Source organism: Excalfactoria chinensis, chromosome 12, assembly GCF_039878825.1.
Source record: "Excalfactoria chinensis isolate bCotChi1 chromosome 12, bCotChi1.hap2, whole genome shotgun sequence".
In the NCBI taxonomy this organism is placed as follows: Eukaryota; Metazoa; Chordata; class Aves; order Galliformes; family Phasianidae; genus Excalfactoria; species Excalfactoria chinensis.
In genome coordinates, this window is record NC_092836.1 from 8,480,736 (window position 1) to 8,496,287 (window position 15,552).

The 15,552-nt window shown below is 58.4% G+C and overlaps 2 protein-coding genes across 4 annotated transcripts in view; one reads left to right on the forward strand and one right to left on the reverse strand.

The window, feature by feature from the left end:
* The window catches only part of NDUFAF3 (NADH:ubiquinone oxidoreductase complex assembly factor 3), a 27,462-nt gene extending 25,053 nt beyond the window's left edge, over positions 1 to 2,409 (forward strand). Inside the window, exons 2-6 of one of the 2 annotated variants that reach the window (XM_072347002.1) lie at positions 1,356 to 1,412; positions 1,501 to 1,693; positions 1,780 to 1,846; positions 1,971 to 2,071; positions 2,149 to 2,409. In XM_072347002.1, the coding sequence (XP_072203103.1) occupies positions 1,544 to 1,693; positions 1,780 to 1,846; positions 1,971 to 2,071; positions 2,149 to 2,268 (438 nt within the window). In that variant the 5' untranslated portion in view covers positions 1,356 to 1,412; positions 1,501 to 1,543 and the 3' untranslated portion in view covers positions 2,269 to 2,409. Of the gene's footprint in view, positions 1 to 1,332; positions 1,413 to 1,500; positions 1,694 to 1,779; positions 1,847 to 1,970; positions 2,072 to 2,148 lie in introns of those variants that run through there. The other variant, XM_072347001.1, reaches the window with a different exon arrangement.
* A 1,118-nt stretch (positions 2,410 to 3,527) lies between these two features.
* Positions 3,528 to 14,983, reverse strand: IMPDH2 (inosine monophosphate dehydrogenase 2). Of its 2 annotated transcripts, XM_072347248.1 has the most exons (15): positions 14,824 to 14,983; positions 14,680 to 14,728; positions 14,509 to 14,610; positions 14,117 to 14,191; positions 13,447 to 13,653; positions 11,447 to 11,534; positions 10,290 to 10,489; positions 9,497 to 9,587; positions 8,579 to 8,674; positions 7,176 to 7,247; positions 4,880 to 5,023; positions 4,529 to 4,673; positions 4,304 to 4,447; positions 3,886 to 3,969; positions 3,528 to 3,785 (listed from the first exon to the last, which is right to left on the reverse strand). In XM_072347248.1, the coding sequence occupies exons 1-15, from the start codon at positions 14,919 to 14,921 to the stop codon at positions 3,764 to 3,766; spliced, it is 1,617 nt and encodes a 538-aa protein (XP_072203349.1). In that variant the 5' UTR covers positions 14,922 to 14,983; the 3' UTR covers positions 3,528 to 3,763. The 2 variants fall into 2 exon arrangements, with proteins under 2 accessions (XP_072203349.1, XP_072203348.1); XM_072347247.1 differs by lacking the exon at positions 7,176 to 7,247 and having other exon boundaries at positions 3,531 to 3,785.
* Positions 14,984 to 15,552: the final 569 nt, after the last annotated feature.

Sequence of the window (15,552 nt, forward strand, 5' to 3'; positions counted from 1 at the left end):
CGGTGCCGGAGCAGCGGCTCCGTTCCGGTGCATGGCGGCGGCCGAGGCGGAGGCGCGGGTAACGAAATCCCAGGGCAGCTGGGCGCAGCGGGGACAGCTGCTTTTGGGATTCCGTTGCCCGTGCCGGCGCTGCAGACGGACGGACGCGGGGCCCGTTGCCGCCCACCCACAGGACGAGGGGGAGCGGGCGACTTACCCGGGTGCCGCGGGGAGGGCCGTGAGGAAATGGCTCCCAGCGGAGCCCCGGTGGGGCCGTAGCGCGCGGTGCCACCGGAGCAGCCCCGGAAACCCGAGCTGGCCCCGAGGGAGGGAGGACACCTGCGCTGGGGCTGCCGGAGATGGGCACGGCTCGGCACCCGGCCGCTGCCCGCCCTGTGTCATCGCTCAGCCCGGAGCACGCGAGGAACCGAAACCGGGCGCCGCCGGGCGGGGGAATCCCACCCGTGGTGCGAGAGGCCCCGCGGCGGAGCGGCTCGGCGTCCGACGGCGGCGCTGCCCGCGGCACCTGCCCGGGGCCGGCACGGCGTGGGTGCCCCCCCGAGTCACCCGACGGCCCCGTTCCCCGCCGAGCCCTCACAGGAGGGAACCGTGGAGCCCTCGGCGGTTCGGGGTCGGCGCCGCGGGGCGATGCGGGGCTCCCCCAGCCCACGCGCGGGTCCCGGCTGTGCTCGCAGGGCTGTAACCCGGGGGCATCGCCCCGCTCCTGCGTTCCCGCGGCCCCGTGGTGGAGCGCCGCGGTTTTTCGGCCGCCCACGAGGGACCCCCGCGGGGCCGCCCCGACGCCGCTCACCTCCGCACGGCGGCACCCGCAGCTCCGGCGCGGCCGCTCCGTGGTGTCCCCGGCGGCGCGGGGCTGGGGGACCCCCGGGCGGAGCTGGGCTCCGCGTTCACCCCTTCGCGGCGGTGCCGCCCGCTTCCCCCTTCCCGACGCTGCCGGTTTCGCTTTTGCTCCGCAGCCGGGGCCAAAGCCCGCCCCGGGCGGACCCAGAACCAACGGAGCCGCCCGCCGCTCCGGGAACCCCCCCGCTCCCCCCCGCAGCCCGGCACGGGGCCGTCCCCGCGGGACCCCAACCCCACGCCGCGGTGCGGGGCCGCGCCGCCCGCCGAGCCCCCCCCCCCCACGGTGTGCGCCCCCCGGAGTCCCTCCACCACGGCTCGGGGCGCACCGAGAGCGCCCCGCGGGTGCCGGTCGCAGCGGGCGGAGCGGGGCACGGTACCGCCGCCCTCTCGCCGCCTCCGCGGACGCCCCACGGCCCCGAACCCGCGCGTTGCCGGGGCGCGGCGGTAGTGCCGGCGGCTGCCGCAAGGGGGCGCCCCGCGGGTCCGCGCGCCGCTTCCGGGAGCGGCACAGCCATGGCGGCGGCGGCGGCGCTGCGGCGGTTGGGCCGTGCGGGTCCGCGGGCCGTCACAGGGTGCGGGGCGGTGCGGGATGCGGGCGGCACTGCGGGGCGGGGGGTCCCGGTGCGCGCACGCCGGGCTGAGCCGCCGCCGGTCCCACAGGGCGCCGCGCCGCGGCCACCGACTGACGCCGTCGGACGACGAGATGTACCAGCGGACGCGGGTGACGGTGCTGCAGCCCGAGAGCCCCAACAGCGCCTTCATCGAGGGCTACAGCTGCCGCGGGTTCAGCATCAGCGGGAGCGTGGTGGTCGGGCCGTGCGCCGTGCTGCCCCGCGCCATCCTGCAGTGGAACGTGAGTGCGGGACGGGACGGGACGGGACGGGACGGGACGGGACGGGGAGGGGGCCGGGCCGCCCCGCTGAGCGCCGCTGCCCGCAGGTCGGCTCCCACCGCGACATCACACCGCAGAGCCTGGCGCTGTTCCGTCTGCTGGAGCCGCGGATCGGTACGGCACGGGATGGGGGTGAGGGTGGGGATGGGATGGGAACCCTCCGCTCGGGGCTCCCTTGGGGCTCCGGGGCGGCGCGGGATCCCGCCTGCCGCCGGGCCACCTCCGTGCGTCGTTGCAGAGATCCTGGTGCTGGGCACGGGGGACAGAGTGGAGCAGCTCCATCCCACCGTGCTGAGGCAGATGCGGCTGTGCGGGATCGCCGTGGAGGTGCAGGACACGGTGAGGAGCGGCCCCTCCCCGTCGCTGCCCTCCCCGTCCACGCGGCGACCCGTCGCACCGTCCCTCTCCTCCCGCAGCCAAACGCGTGCGCCACCTTCAACTTCCTGACGAGCGAGAAGCGACTGACGGCTGCCGGCCTCATCCCCCCGCGGGGCATCTACACGGGGCTCCCAGCGCTGCCGGCTGCCGCGGACTGAGCGCACTGAGCGCCTCTGCCCTCGTTCGCCCGCGGCACCGGGATGCCCCACGCCGGGGAGAAACGCCGCAGGATGGACGGTGGGAGCCCAGCTGCTGGCTGAGTGCCGCCCCTCGGCTGTGGGCTGCCGCACGGCCGTGCCTGGGGGCTGCACGAGGAGAATACACATAAACAGACGTACAAACAGTCACGGAGTGGTTAACGCTCGGCAATGATGGCCAGGGGCTGCAGCTCTTTGGGCTGGGTGTGAGGTGTCGGGGCTGCCTCCCGCCTGCCCCAGGCTCCGTTCTGGGGTTTGTGGCTCCCTGCTGAGCCCCGAGCTGCTGCAGGATGCTGCGATGCTTGCCCTCCTCCCTGCAGGTCAATGAGTGCTCAGCACTGATACGGCTGCCATGTAATTCCAGGTTCTGGTTTTAGCATATACAAATCTCATTTGACATCGCCATGTTACAGAGATGTGTTTTTCAGGCAACATTAGCAGCAGAAGCACTGTTGGTGAATGCACACTTATAATGCTGGAGCAGTGCTGGGGGCAGGGTGCTGATGCAGTGCTGTGCTGCAAGCTATCCTGGCCAGGCAAGGGCTGTTTCAGGAGGCAGTCATGCAGAAAAGCAAACTTGTGCAGCATTCATAAGCTCACAAGCTGTTGTTTGGTTGTGAGCTCATGTTTGAGTTCATTGTCTGTGTGCCTTCCAGGAAACAACCGGCTCGTTACGCCCCTGCAAGCACTCCAGTGCTGTGGGCTCCCATGGCAGCCTCCAGGGCTGTTGCTTGGGGTGCAGGCAGTGCCTGCAGGTGGGAGGTGTGACAGGATGCTTAGGGGAGGCCACAGACAGGAGAAATACTTTATTGTGGAGAGCACCAAGCGTGCAAAAACAGAGAGGACAATGTGCTTGCTCAGGCCTGTCCGCATTCACATGCACAAGCACCTACATGTTGGTCACTGCACCAGCAAACTGCTGCCTTGCTGCTGGCTCTGGCAGCTCCTCACAGTGGCTGACGGTGATACACATTTGTTTTCCTGCCCAGGGGCCACTTGTTTTCTGCTGGTGCCAGGTTGGTTTGCTGACAGGAGCTGCCTTACCATAAAACACTTGAAGGGGCTGTTCCTTCTCCCCAACGTGCTGCCCCTTTTGGGGCCATCCACTCCCATCCGCTCCCCTGGTGGTCATGAAGCACAGTGTAAGATCCAGCACTTCTCAGTCAAACTGGAGCTGTAGGAGCCCCTGGGAGCTCCACTTTTAACTGAACACACCAACTACGCCTCTTTTCCTCTTTTATTGTAAAACACAGCCAACACATACGAGGCTCCAGGCAGCAGCCCAGCAGCATGGCTCCTGGGCGGCTGGTGGACCCTCGAAGGTGGGGATGAAGCAGCCAACAGATACAGGGAGCTCCAGGCAGCCCACAGAGAAATGGCACTTCTGCAGCATGAGCAGCTCCCATCGGGGGTAGCGTGAGGCCAAGTGGCACAACGAGACACAGAGGGGCCTCCTTCAGAAGAGACGTTTCTCATACCTGTGAGGACAAAAGCAAAGGACAGCCCTTTTACTGAGCAGTCCGATCCCACAAAGGGGCCCAATGCAGCTAAGAGCAGCTGCCAGCCAGGAGCACTTACGAATGGAGGCCGTGAACCCCTCCTTCCACCTGGGCAGATGTCGTCCTCTTCTCAAACTTCAGCTCTCCCGAGTACATCATGGCTCTGAGGAGGAAGGGCAGGCAGTCACGTGCCAGCCAGCCCCCAGGGAACAGTGCTCTGATATACATTCAGCCAGAGCTGCTCATCCCTCCAGCAGCACTCAGAGCCACCTTGGTGGTGCTCCTCAGAGCAACCCCACAACACTTCAGGCCCAGCCAACAGAGAGTTCATGGGAAGCCATGCTCCTGCACCTCTGGAGCTGGCAGATGTACCCCCCAGAGCCTAAGGGAGAAAAGGGCTACAGCGAGGCAGCACCAGCACACTGCAGCTCGGGCACAACCTGCCCAGAGACCAGCACCGTGGCCTAACCTCAGCACAAGCACAGGTGAGCACTCACCTGACTTGGGTCAGGCTCTTGGCACCAATATCCTGACAGGAATGCTGGATCCCAGCAATCAGGTATGGAATGAACTTGTGGATTGAGCCTTTGTCCTGCACTGCGCCAGAGACCCCCTGGGCCACTTTGATTTTGTCTGTCTCGCTGCATGGGAGCAGAAATGAGCAAAACTGTGAATCAGAGATCCCAGCAACTTGATCTGTTACCTGAAGAACCATCTCTTACCTGAAATACCGGTTCTGGCTACCCAAGTTCTTGTCCATGGCATCCAGTGAGCCCATGCCACGGTATTTCTTCAGCCTAATTCCATCCGAGAAGAAGTACTCGCCCGGGGCCTCCGTGGTGGCAGCCAAGAGAGAGCCCATCATCACTAGTGCAAGAGACCAAGGGCAGCAGGTCAGCAGCAGGAAGGCTGTGGCTGCCGAAATCCTCAGTGATGGCACACAGCTCCTAAACTGTGCTGGTCCCTTGTGCCCACAGCCTCCTGCAGGCACACTGCCTCATGCTGAATCTGACGCCATGTGGAGCCACATGTGTCAATCAGTGCACAGCCCAGCTGCTCCGTGCTCTGCTCACCTGTGGAAGCGCCGAGTGCCAGGGCCTTGGCGATGTGTCCGACTGTCTGGATCCCTCCATCTGCAATCACCGGGACACCAAACCTCCTGGCGTATTCAGACACCTTGTACACAGCCGTGGCCTGGGGGCGGCCGCATGCCAACACTACAGGTGGGGAGAGAGCAGGAAGAGAGTCAGCTCCCACACAGCACTGCTTCCCCACCCCAGCAGGCCCTTTAGGCTTCCAGCACACACATGCCCCCAGCACTCAGGAACCCACAAATCCCTGGGCCGAGCTGCAAGAGAAGCACACGCCCGGGAGGTACCTGCTGGGACATCATCCTCGTGGCCCTCAGCTCTGCAGGCTGGGGCTGATCTTGGGACGGGGCTCTGATGGCACGCTTGGCATGAGCCAAGGCTCGTGGCTCATAGCAGGCAGACAGGGAGCTTGGGAAGGAAGCGGAGCAGACTCCAAGTGCTCCTCTCTTGAGCATCCCTAGCATGGGCCACGTCCCACTGCTCGCCCCTTTATAGCAGTGCCAGACCCCTTCTCTGTATACCCAGCAGCTGGCCACTGTGCCTCCTGCGTGGAGGGGCAGCTGGCTGGGAGACAGTCAATACGCATAGCTATGTATAGATATATTGTTAGATATATACACACCTGCACGCACACACACACGAACATGCAGCAGTGGAAAAGGAAGTGGGCAGGATGATCAGATGGTTCACAGGAAATAATTTCTGCTCCTGCCCTGCAGTGCAGCCAGGATTCTGTCACTTTTAGCTGCCCCACGGGAGGGAAATTATCAGCTCCAGATTTACCTGCGCTTCCCAGTCGCTAGCAGTTAGAGGCTTTCCACTGAGCATGGAAGGCTTGAGGGAAAATCAGCACAGGGCATGTCTTGTAACACATTTGTCAGCTGCAGGCATGCAAGTATGCCGAGATAAGCTTCTTTCACCGAGACTTCCCCACAATTAACCGGAAGCCTTTTCGCCAGTCACAGTTAGTCTGATACAGCAGATAAGATTATGGACATGCAGGATTAGTACTTCAGAGCGCAAACTCCAGGTGTGGTTTAGCCTGCTGGCAGCAGCACTGGCAGCACACCTCCCTGGCAGATCTGCCAAGGCCGAGAGGCTGTGATCGCTCTGTTCCCAGGGCTCAGCAGCAGCTGCTGAGAGAGGGAAGCCAGGTAGAGGTCATGAAAGAAATGATTTGAATGGAACAAAACTCTGCATTAAGCTAGGGCTCAGCCAGCCAGGGAGGTCTGCCAGGTCCACGTGAATGCCGTTAGTCTTAAAGAGTTGGTCTCACTTGGTGCCACGCTGCTAAAGGCCACGTTGAGGCTGCAAGGGAAGAGCTCAGTGGAGAGAAGCAAGTCATTAGGGAGGGCCTAAAGCCTGGCACCTACAGGACTGTGCCAGGAAAAAGAGCCTGCAGAAACCTCCCACCAGCAACCACGGAGACCAGCCCTTTAAGGAACCACTTGGTTCAGGGCTCCTGGGAGCATCACGCCGTTCCCAGTGTCCCAGGGCCCAGCACCACAGATTCCAAGTGCAGGCTTCCAAAGCAGGGTTCAGAGCACGCACACACCAAGTAGTCAAGGTGAGGGTTTGTCTTTTTTAGTGTATCTGCAAAAGGTGACCCTAAAAGATCAACCGCTAGAGAAAACCTTCCAGGATCTTCCACAGAAACGTCTTTCCCTTCGAGGTGTTTCAAAACAGAAAGAAAGGACAAAAACCAAGGGCTACCATGGCTGTCTGCTCAATCCGGTAGCATCGGAGAAGTACAGAGCCACGCTGCACCCTGTGCTGGGCAGGAGTCAGCCCCTTCTCTCCCCACAAGAATCAGGCATTAGTAGGGAGAGATGTGCTCCAAGTACACAGCTGTAACGTGCTGTTACATCCCTTTGTAACCCTGGGGGAGTCAGCTGCAAGTCAAGCTCAGCCAGTGCATAAATTCCCCACAGCCTGGCCCAGATTTAGAGCAGGGCTGAGGACTGCTCGGGGATCATCTCCCAGGGCTGGACTAGCAGGTGCGTGCCTGGCTAGGGATCCAGCCAGGAGGCTCGGCCAGGCTCCTGAACTGGCTTTTGGCCTGAATGCTCCTTGTTTTGACAGTTCAGACCCTGCTTTAGGAATTCAGAAAGGCTTCTCCGCTTCCATTTCAGATTCAAAACCAGTATCCAAAGCCACAAAACCCCAAGTGCATCTACAGCTAAATTATTCTCAAACAAGCAGTAGGGCCATGTGCAGCCAAATAAGGGTCCTGCTTCAAGACACATAATTAGGGTTGGGAACAGGGCAAGTGACTTACTATAGGTGCCCGTGACAGTAGAAGGGCATTTGGGGCTGTGGGACTTTAGGTCTGGAGGGATCTTTGGAGCAGCTAAACAAAAACAAACACATATATTTTAGAGACAGAAGAACAGCAGCAGAACAAAGGACCCCAGCAGTGACCTGCTACTAGGCAGAGCATACGGTGTGGGACAGAGCTGACCTTGCAAATCCTGCCTAGCCTGTGCCAAGCCAGAGGTCAGTTCCAAGACAGCCAGGCTGGCTGTGCACAGCGCATGCTCACCCTACCCCAGCAGCCATCCAGGGAGGTAAACCCATTAAACCCCAGAACCAGAGTTCTTGCCCTAAGAGATCCAAAAGCCTGGGAAGCTGTGCTTAAGAGCTTTGCAACCCTGTCTGCTGCAAAGTGGTATGTCCTAGCTCTGCTCCTTCCCCCAAGCCAGCACCCAACCCGGCCTCCTGCAGCACCCCCTGCAGGTGTTCACCATGCTACAAAGTGTGCTTCAGTCAGTTCTCTGCCTTGGGGACAGAGCAGGACACGCACATCTCACTTCCACTCCACTGTGGGAGCATCAGCCCGATGCTGGCTGTGAGGCACAGAATCCCTGCAGCCACAGCACCCCCAGCAGGCAAAGCAAAAACAAAGTCCAGGTCCAGGGCAGTTCAGTTGTTCCACACTGGAAGAGGCAGAGCACTAACTCAACATCTCCATCCGTCAGCCATCTCCCTTGGCAAGGACTGAGGAGCAGAGCAGAGGGACTGTGCACGCAGGCTGCAGTGCTGCACCACCCCCTGCACCTCACCTGTCAGAATCAGAACACCAGGACTGAGCCTGGCCACAAAGGATGCTTTTCCAGGCATTAGGAACACTCACTCTGCTCTTAGCTAAGGGTGACACTGCCTCTGCCCAGCACAAGTTCCCACTAACTGCAGAGACAATGGCCAGAAACTCCTCTTCAGCCTGGAAATTGCAGAAAGGCACAGAGCCCAGCAGACCAAAATTCAACCACCATGCACACTACTGCCAGAGGGAAGGAGAGCACAGACAGCCTGGTGCATTAACCCACTGCCATTGCTGCTTCTGTCAGTGCAGAAAGAGAGCAGGGAAGCCCCTCTCACTGCAGGGCTGCCTGCCAAGCCCACCCTGCCCCACACCAGCGGCTCCCTTGGGCAAAGCCGAGTGCGCCACACCTGCTCTACTCAGTCTCAGTCAGTACTGGGAAATGCCTTTGCTGCTGCTGCAACCTCAAAGGTTTGACCCCAGTGATGAGAGTGTCCTGGACAAAGGGGGTGGAAGACCGCTTGCTGTGAGACACAGCTGTTACGATGGGAGAAGTCTGTCCCGGCTGCACTGCTTTGAACAGAATACCTCTACTGACCAGATGTCTTCAGTCTATTTAGGAGACAGCTGATCTCTCTCACCTTCCTGTGTGATGCAGATGGAGCCACTGCCCATCCCAACTCTCAGGGCATCGACCCCTGCGTCAATGAGGTTCTTGGCCTGAGCAGCAGTCACAACTGTGGGGAGCAGAAACTGGTTTGAAGAGAGAGAAGCAGATCTGTGCATGACATTGCCCTGCCCTGGTGTTTTCCCCCGTGGCTGCAAACCCAGGGCTCCAGCCGGACACTTGTGCCACAGCTATCTGCCCACCGTAACCTGCGAAAGCAGGAGCTGTGAGTCCCAGCTGTGCCCAGTAGATGAGATGACACTGGTTCACCAGGTCCTTATGCCCAAAGGCTGAGGTAGCAGAGGGCACTCGGTAATGCCAGATACTCTCTGGGCTACACCGGGCAGCGAGGGCAGAGCACAGGTTAAAAGCAGCATCAATAAGACGTTAACAAGGTAAATTACAGGGATTGCTGTACTTCACAGTCAAGAGACAGGGAAAATCCCCATTGGACCATCACATAAAGCAACATTCAATATTATTAACCAAAAGTTTTACACCAGTGTGCAAAAGAGGCTAATGTGTAATGGGCTACCAAGCACTACAGCACACTGTGCTGCAGAACAAAGGCTTCAGAAATACCTGCAGCAGTGGCAGCAGCAGGGTACTGCTCAGCATCTGCAGAGTGGTGCTGCTGTGTTCCACAAGCCAGATGAAACCATTAAGTTCAGCCATTTACCAGCAGGATCATTTCACATTGCTCTCACACACAGGATTTAAATACTGTGTAGTCCTGTGTGGGGCCAGGAGTTGGATTTGATGATCCTTGCAGGTCCCTTTTAACTCAGGCTATTCTATGATTCCACGATTTCATTCATGTCCCTGCAGCTCCCTCTATGTCTAAGAGAGCAAACATACTTTAGAAATGAGAACTGTTCAACACATGGCCTACCATTTCCTCCAATAACTTGTAGGTTGGGGTATTTCTCCTTAATATATTTAATCATATTGATCTGGAAGATGGAGTTCCCCTGAGAGGAATCCTGCAACAGAAAGAAAACCAATATCAACCAGAATTTCTGTAAAAGATTATAAGTACAGCTCTGGAAGAACCTCAGATCTTCACTGTTCTGAACTTGCTAAGTGGGCAGAATAACACCCCAAGCTGAGCACAGAACCACAACAGAAGCTGATGTCAAGACAGTAACATACCTCCCTGTGCAAGGCAGCTTATCATAAAGACTTCAGTAATATCCTTCCCACTTCAATCCCATAGCTCTCCTACTTATCACCAGTAGGCAATAAGCAGCACATCTGGCTGCAAGTAAGAACCAGCTGCTCTACCAACAGGACATGGTTTGCCTTGTCTCAGACTGCAGGTGAAACAGAAAGGTGAGAGGAATGCATCTCTCCCTGCCATGCAGCAGAACAGTCCAAACAGCAGATGTCAACCACCTCACGGTCAGGCCATGCTGACCGTCAGTGACCCAGGCAGCTGGCAGTGCCTGTTAAACATTTCCAACTGCAGCACAGCTCAGCCATGCCCTCAGATCACAGCAGACTTGCAGGCTAACAATCGATGAGAAACAATGTGGAAATACCAGCAATGACCATTGTGCATGAAAGCTTTCAGAGCAGAGGTGGAGCACCTCGAGAGTAACTGCCACGCTGCTGTTCCACTGCCAGGGGATCTTCAGATCAGATCCTCAGCCCACCCCCAATCCCTCCGGCCTGCAGCAGCTCACCAGCACAACTGCATCCACACCAGCCTGCACAAGGAGGTCCAGCCGGTACTTGTCATCTTCGTGTGTCCCGATAGCAGCACCACACAGCAGCTGCTTCTTGGAGTCCTTAGAAGCCAGAGGGTAGTCCCGGTTCTTCTTGAGATCAGTGCGGGCAATTATTGCCACCAGCTCGTCATCCTCATTAACAATTGGCAGCTTGCCTTGAGACAAACAGAGAACATTCCTGCAGACAGATAGCAGCCCAGAGCCATGTGGCAGAGCAGCAGCTCTGTACAAGGTACTGGTACAAGGTGCTGACCCAGAGCTGCATTATCCAACCTGTCTTGGCTTACAACAAATACCCCCCACTCTCTGGCAATATGGTTAGCACAACCAATTGATAAGGCAAATATCCAGCATACGTAAGCACGCCGCTCCGTATTAGCTTCCCTCCTTCCTCCCCTCCTACTTCCTCCCCTCTGGTGCCGGGATGCAGAAACACCCATTAGCAGGGTGATCATGGCCATCAGCATTATCAAAGCCCAGCTGCTGGGCTGCCAGGATGCCCTGACACACGCACTGGCACTGGGATCACCATCTACAAAATCAAGCAGCAGCATGCCCTACATGGGACTGGGGCCAGAACTGCAGCTGGATAGCAAACCCCACTGTTTCATTCCCAGGGGCCAGGGACATTTTCCCCCACCAGCTGCTTCCTTAGAGGAGTGAGTGGCTCAAGTTCTTTTAGGTACAGTCTCAGTCAGGATTACAACTACTGAACTTGACCTGATCTGCAGAGGGTTCAGATGACTGAAAAACCTGTGTAACAGAGAATTCTAGGAGTTCAAGTCAAGCTATCAAACCCTAATGGAGCTGAACTGAGTGCCAAAACACAAGGGCCAGGATACAAAATAGAAGAGGTGTGGCAGGACAGCCAGGCATTCTGGTTGCCACAGGGTTGCCAAGAATCCCCCAACTTCAAACAGATCTGGAATGAATGCACGTGAACTCTGTCCCCTGGCTCTGTGCTCAGGGCACTCTCCCTGCTGTCCTTCCCTCGTGGCACGTGGCCTTTCCATGGTCCGCCCGCTCACAGATCCATGCTCACATTCTCCCCCTGCTCCTCCCAGACCTGCGCTCCCACCTCTCTCTGCAGCATCACAGCCATTCACATGTACCTTTTTTACTTCTCTGCAGAATTTCATTTGCTTCTTTCAACATGACACCAGATGGGGCCACTACCAGATCCTCCCGCTTTGTCATGATCTGGTGGGAGGGAGAAGACAGAAAGTCACAAGAACTCCTTCGCACTGATCTGAAAATACCGAGCCCCTGTGCCCACATGAAATGCTCCACAGCACAGTGGGAGTGCTCTGCAGGCAAAGGATCCCACAGCACAGCAATGCCTCCAGCAACACACAGGAACAGCCTCCAATGCTCTGTCCCCATATGAGCAGCAGCCAGATGGAATCTGTCACACTCGGCCCCCGAACCCATTGGTGCAGTGAATACTCTGGGCCTTAGCAAGCCAAGGGAGAGCACCTGGAAGCAACAACTCTAAGACATCACCCAAACCAACAGCATCTCCTTTAACAGGGTACAGGCAAATAAGGGTTGGAGATGCTTCCAGAACTGCTTGCTGCTCTGGCAGAAATGCTGCGCTCAGTCCTTGTGCAGCCAGCAGCCCCAGCACACAGTTCTACGAGGGCTCCACTCAGAATAGCTGCTGGGAAGGTCACTGGGGCAAAGGAGTCACTCGAATCCAAACAAACATGTTCACCCACGTCACCCTGACAAACAAGCATCAAAACACAGCAGAAAAGCAAGGGGCAACAGGCACAGCTGGAACACAGGTGTATTTGATGTGGGATATGGAAAACAGCTTTCACTGTGACTGGGCCGAACACCAGAAGAGCAGCTGAGAAGCAGTCAGACCTCCATCCTGAGGAGATACAGACAGCCTGCTGCAGCTGAACAACAAGCAGAGGGCTGGGGAGAACATCCGGCCCCTTCCCACCTGAGCAACCCCAAAGTTCTCTCAAAAAGTTACTCAGGAAGGCCAGGCAAAGCTGAAAAGGAAGACTGAACCTCAAGGAAGGTCCATTAGTTGCACGTGAAAGAAATGATGGAATACATTAGCTATTTATACCATAAGAACAGACATCTTGCATCAGGAAGGATGTTCGCCCTGCCTACATCCACCTAAAATCCCGTCTCTGACAAAATCTACCTCTCAGAAAAAGCCTGAAACACCACAGAAACATCCTGTGGGACCCACAAGAGACCTGCGTGTTTAACTGGATAGCAACAAATGGGCTGGCAAGACCACTGCCAGGCTGCAAATGTGTCAGGGTCTAGGAGACCATTCACTGCCTTCATCAACAGCAGCGAGCTTCCAACTCCACAGTGCTGAACGAACCGCATAAAGCATGAGCAGAGGTTCTCATCAGGATCTTCTGAATGGGTCAGCATCGTTTCAAAGGGCCACGCACACTTTTAGAGCCTGCTCCTGCTGCAGGACTCTTGTTACGGGTATTTATAGGAGATTTAAAAGCGAACAAGGATGAGCATGTGACAACAGGTTTGTTCACCAAGAGCTAATAATAGTCCTGAGCCAACAGCAGCAGCTGGCCCCGAGGCACCGCTGGTGTAACCCACCGTGGTGTACAGTTACACAGCTCAAGTGACACAAACAGCCAACCTAACAAGACACCAGCACTGCAGATAATGTGCTCCTGCAAGAGGGGAGTTTGAGAGTGCAGCACTATTAAAGGCAACTTGTTCATCTTCATGCTCAGGGTGTTACCTAAAAAAAGTGAGTAGTCAAGACGAAAGGCGTGAAGAGAAAGGCAGCGCAGGAAGGGAAGGCTGGAAGGACAGCTGGGCACGGGACAGTTTCTGCAACCCCAGCCCACAGCAGCATGGGACAAGCAGTAAGTAAGCAAGAACACAGGGAACTCCTGCACCAACAGAAAGCACCAGCTGCAGAGAGGATGGTTTTCACAATGCAGAGAGGAAGTAAAAGGAGGAGATGCTCTGCCCTAGACAAGACTGACTTGGCAGAGATTACACGGAGCCTTCTACCTCCTGCTGGCACAGCCTCTCACAGCCAAGCTCCGATCCCTCCCCCTTGCACAAGGGCTTCCTAGCGTAACACTCACATCCAGCAGGTGCTCACCTCGCCCAGGGGCAAGTCGTGCTCTGACTCCTTTAGGAAATCGATGTCTCGAGATGAGATGATGCCAACCAGCTTGCCCCCCATCTTCCCATTGTCTGTAATGGGAATCCCACAGAACCCGTGACGAGCTTTGGCTTCAAACACATCTCGCACTCTGTCGTTGGGGCTCAGCACTACAGGGTCTGTGATGAATCCTTGCTCATATTTCTGAAAAGAGAGAGGTTCAGCATATAGGCTGGGCAGCACCTGGCAGACACTGTCCAGGCACAAAGATCTGCAGCCTCCCAGCCTGGCCAAACGCTCATCACCAGAATGCAAAACAATACTAAGGCTCACTTAGACAGCATTAGATTTCAAGGAGTTCCCAGACTGATCTCCTGATTGAAATTAAGGGCAACATCCCCACCACATTTCAAAACCCACACTGAACTCAGCATAACGTACAACAAAAGCATGAGCTTTATGCAGGCAACCACTTCAACACCACCACTCTGAAAAGACCCAGCACACACTGCAGTCTCATCCTGCAGCTCTTCTCCCAGCTCTCCAGCAGGCTGGAAGGGCTCCAGGCCTACACCACCCTACAGGTCTGCGTGGCCACGTGCAAGGAGCTGCAATGCGTCGGGGCAATCCCTGCTCTGCCACCCGCCCCAAGCACAGCACTGCTCACCTTCACCTTCCGCACCTCGTTGGCCTGGAACTCGGGGGTGCAGTTATGGTGGATGAAGCCGATTCCCCCTGTGAGCTGAAAACACAGAGGCAGATGAGCGTTGCGGGCAAAGGGGTAATAGCCTTTCTCTAAGGGACTGACAGAAGGATGCAGAGAGGCCCTTCCCTAAGGGACCAGCGGACGGATGGATGCGCAGTGCTCCTGGGGCACAGCAGCCTGGGGACGAGCACAAGGATCGGCCCCTCCGCGCTGCTCCGGGAGCGACGTGCAGAAGCGCAGCGCCCGCAGGAGCTCGGAGCGCTCACCGAGGAGCCCGATGCTCCCGGCGGGCCCACGCCGCGCTGCCCCCAGCATCCCCCGGGGCGGCGGCGCGGCGCAGTGCGGGCACTCACCGCCATGGCGATGGCCATGCCGGCCTCGGTCACGGTGTCCATGGGCGAGGAGACGAGCGGAGTCTTCAGGGTGATCCGCTTGGTCAGCGCCGAGGTCAGGTCCTGCGTGCCGGCACAACAGCGGTGAGCGGCGCAGGCCCCGCGCGGCCCCCAGCCCCCCCCGGCACTCACCACCTGGTCCGCCGTGAAGTCGATGTACCCGGGCAGGATGAGGAAATCGCTGCGGGAACCAAAACGAGAGGCCTCAGCGCCGGGCCCCGGCGGCCGCCCGCTCGCCCGCCGCCCGCGCCCCGATTCTCGGCCCCGCTCCCTCACTTGTAAGTGAGCCCATCCCCGCAGCTGAAGAGCTGCTGCGCCGTCAGCCCGTCGTCGGGCACGTAGCCGGTGCCGCCGCTGATGAGGTAGTCCGCCATGCCGCCCCGCGCCGCCCGCTCCGCCCCGCCCGCACACGCGGCCCTACGGCGGCCGGCAGGGATCGCGCGGCGCCGCCCACACGGCAACGAGAGCGCGGCCTGCACGCACGGCGGGCGTGGCGTGACGTAACGCCGCGTGACGTAACTTTGCGTAACGCTCCGTGCCGTGACGTAACGGGCCGCCACGCCGGTGGCCGCAGCCCTGTCCGCTAGAAGCGGTGAGCGCGGAACGGCGCGTCGTAGGGACACAGCGTTAGTGCAGCGCTGTGCCGCAGCAGGGAGTGCCGCAGGGAGAGCAGTCGGCTGTTAGAGGAGACACGGAGCTGCCCAGAGGGCTGGAGCTCCTCTGCTCTGAAGGCAGGCTGAGGCAGCTGGGCTTCTGCAGCTGGGAGAGCAGAAGGCCGCGGGGAGACCTCATTGTGGCCTTCCAGCACCTGAAAGGAGCGTACAGGAGGGAGGGGAACCGGCTTCTTACAGGGACACGGAGTGACAGGACAAGGGGGAATGGCCTTGAACTAAAAGGGGAGGTTTAGGTTAGATGTTAGGAAGAAATCCTGCACTCAGAGGGCGGTGAGGCAGTGGCACGGCTGCCCAGAGCTGTGGGTGCCCATCGCTGGGGGTGCTCAAGGCC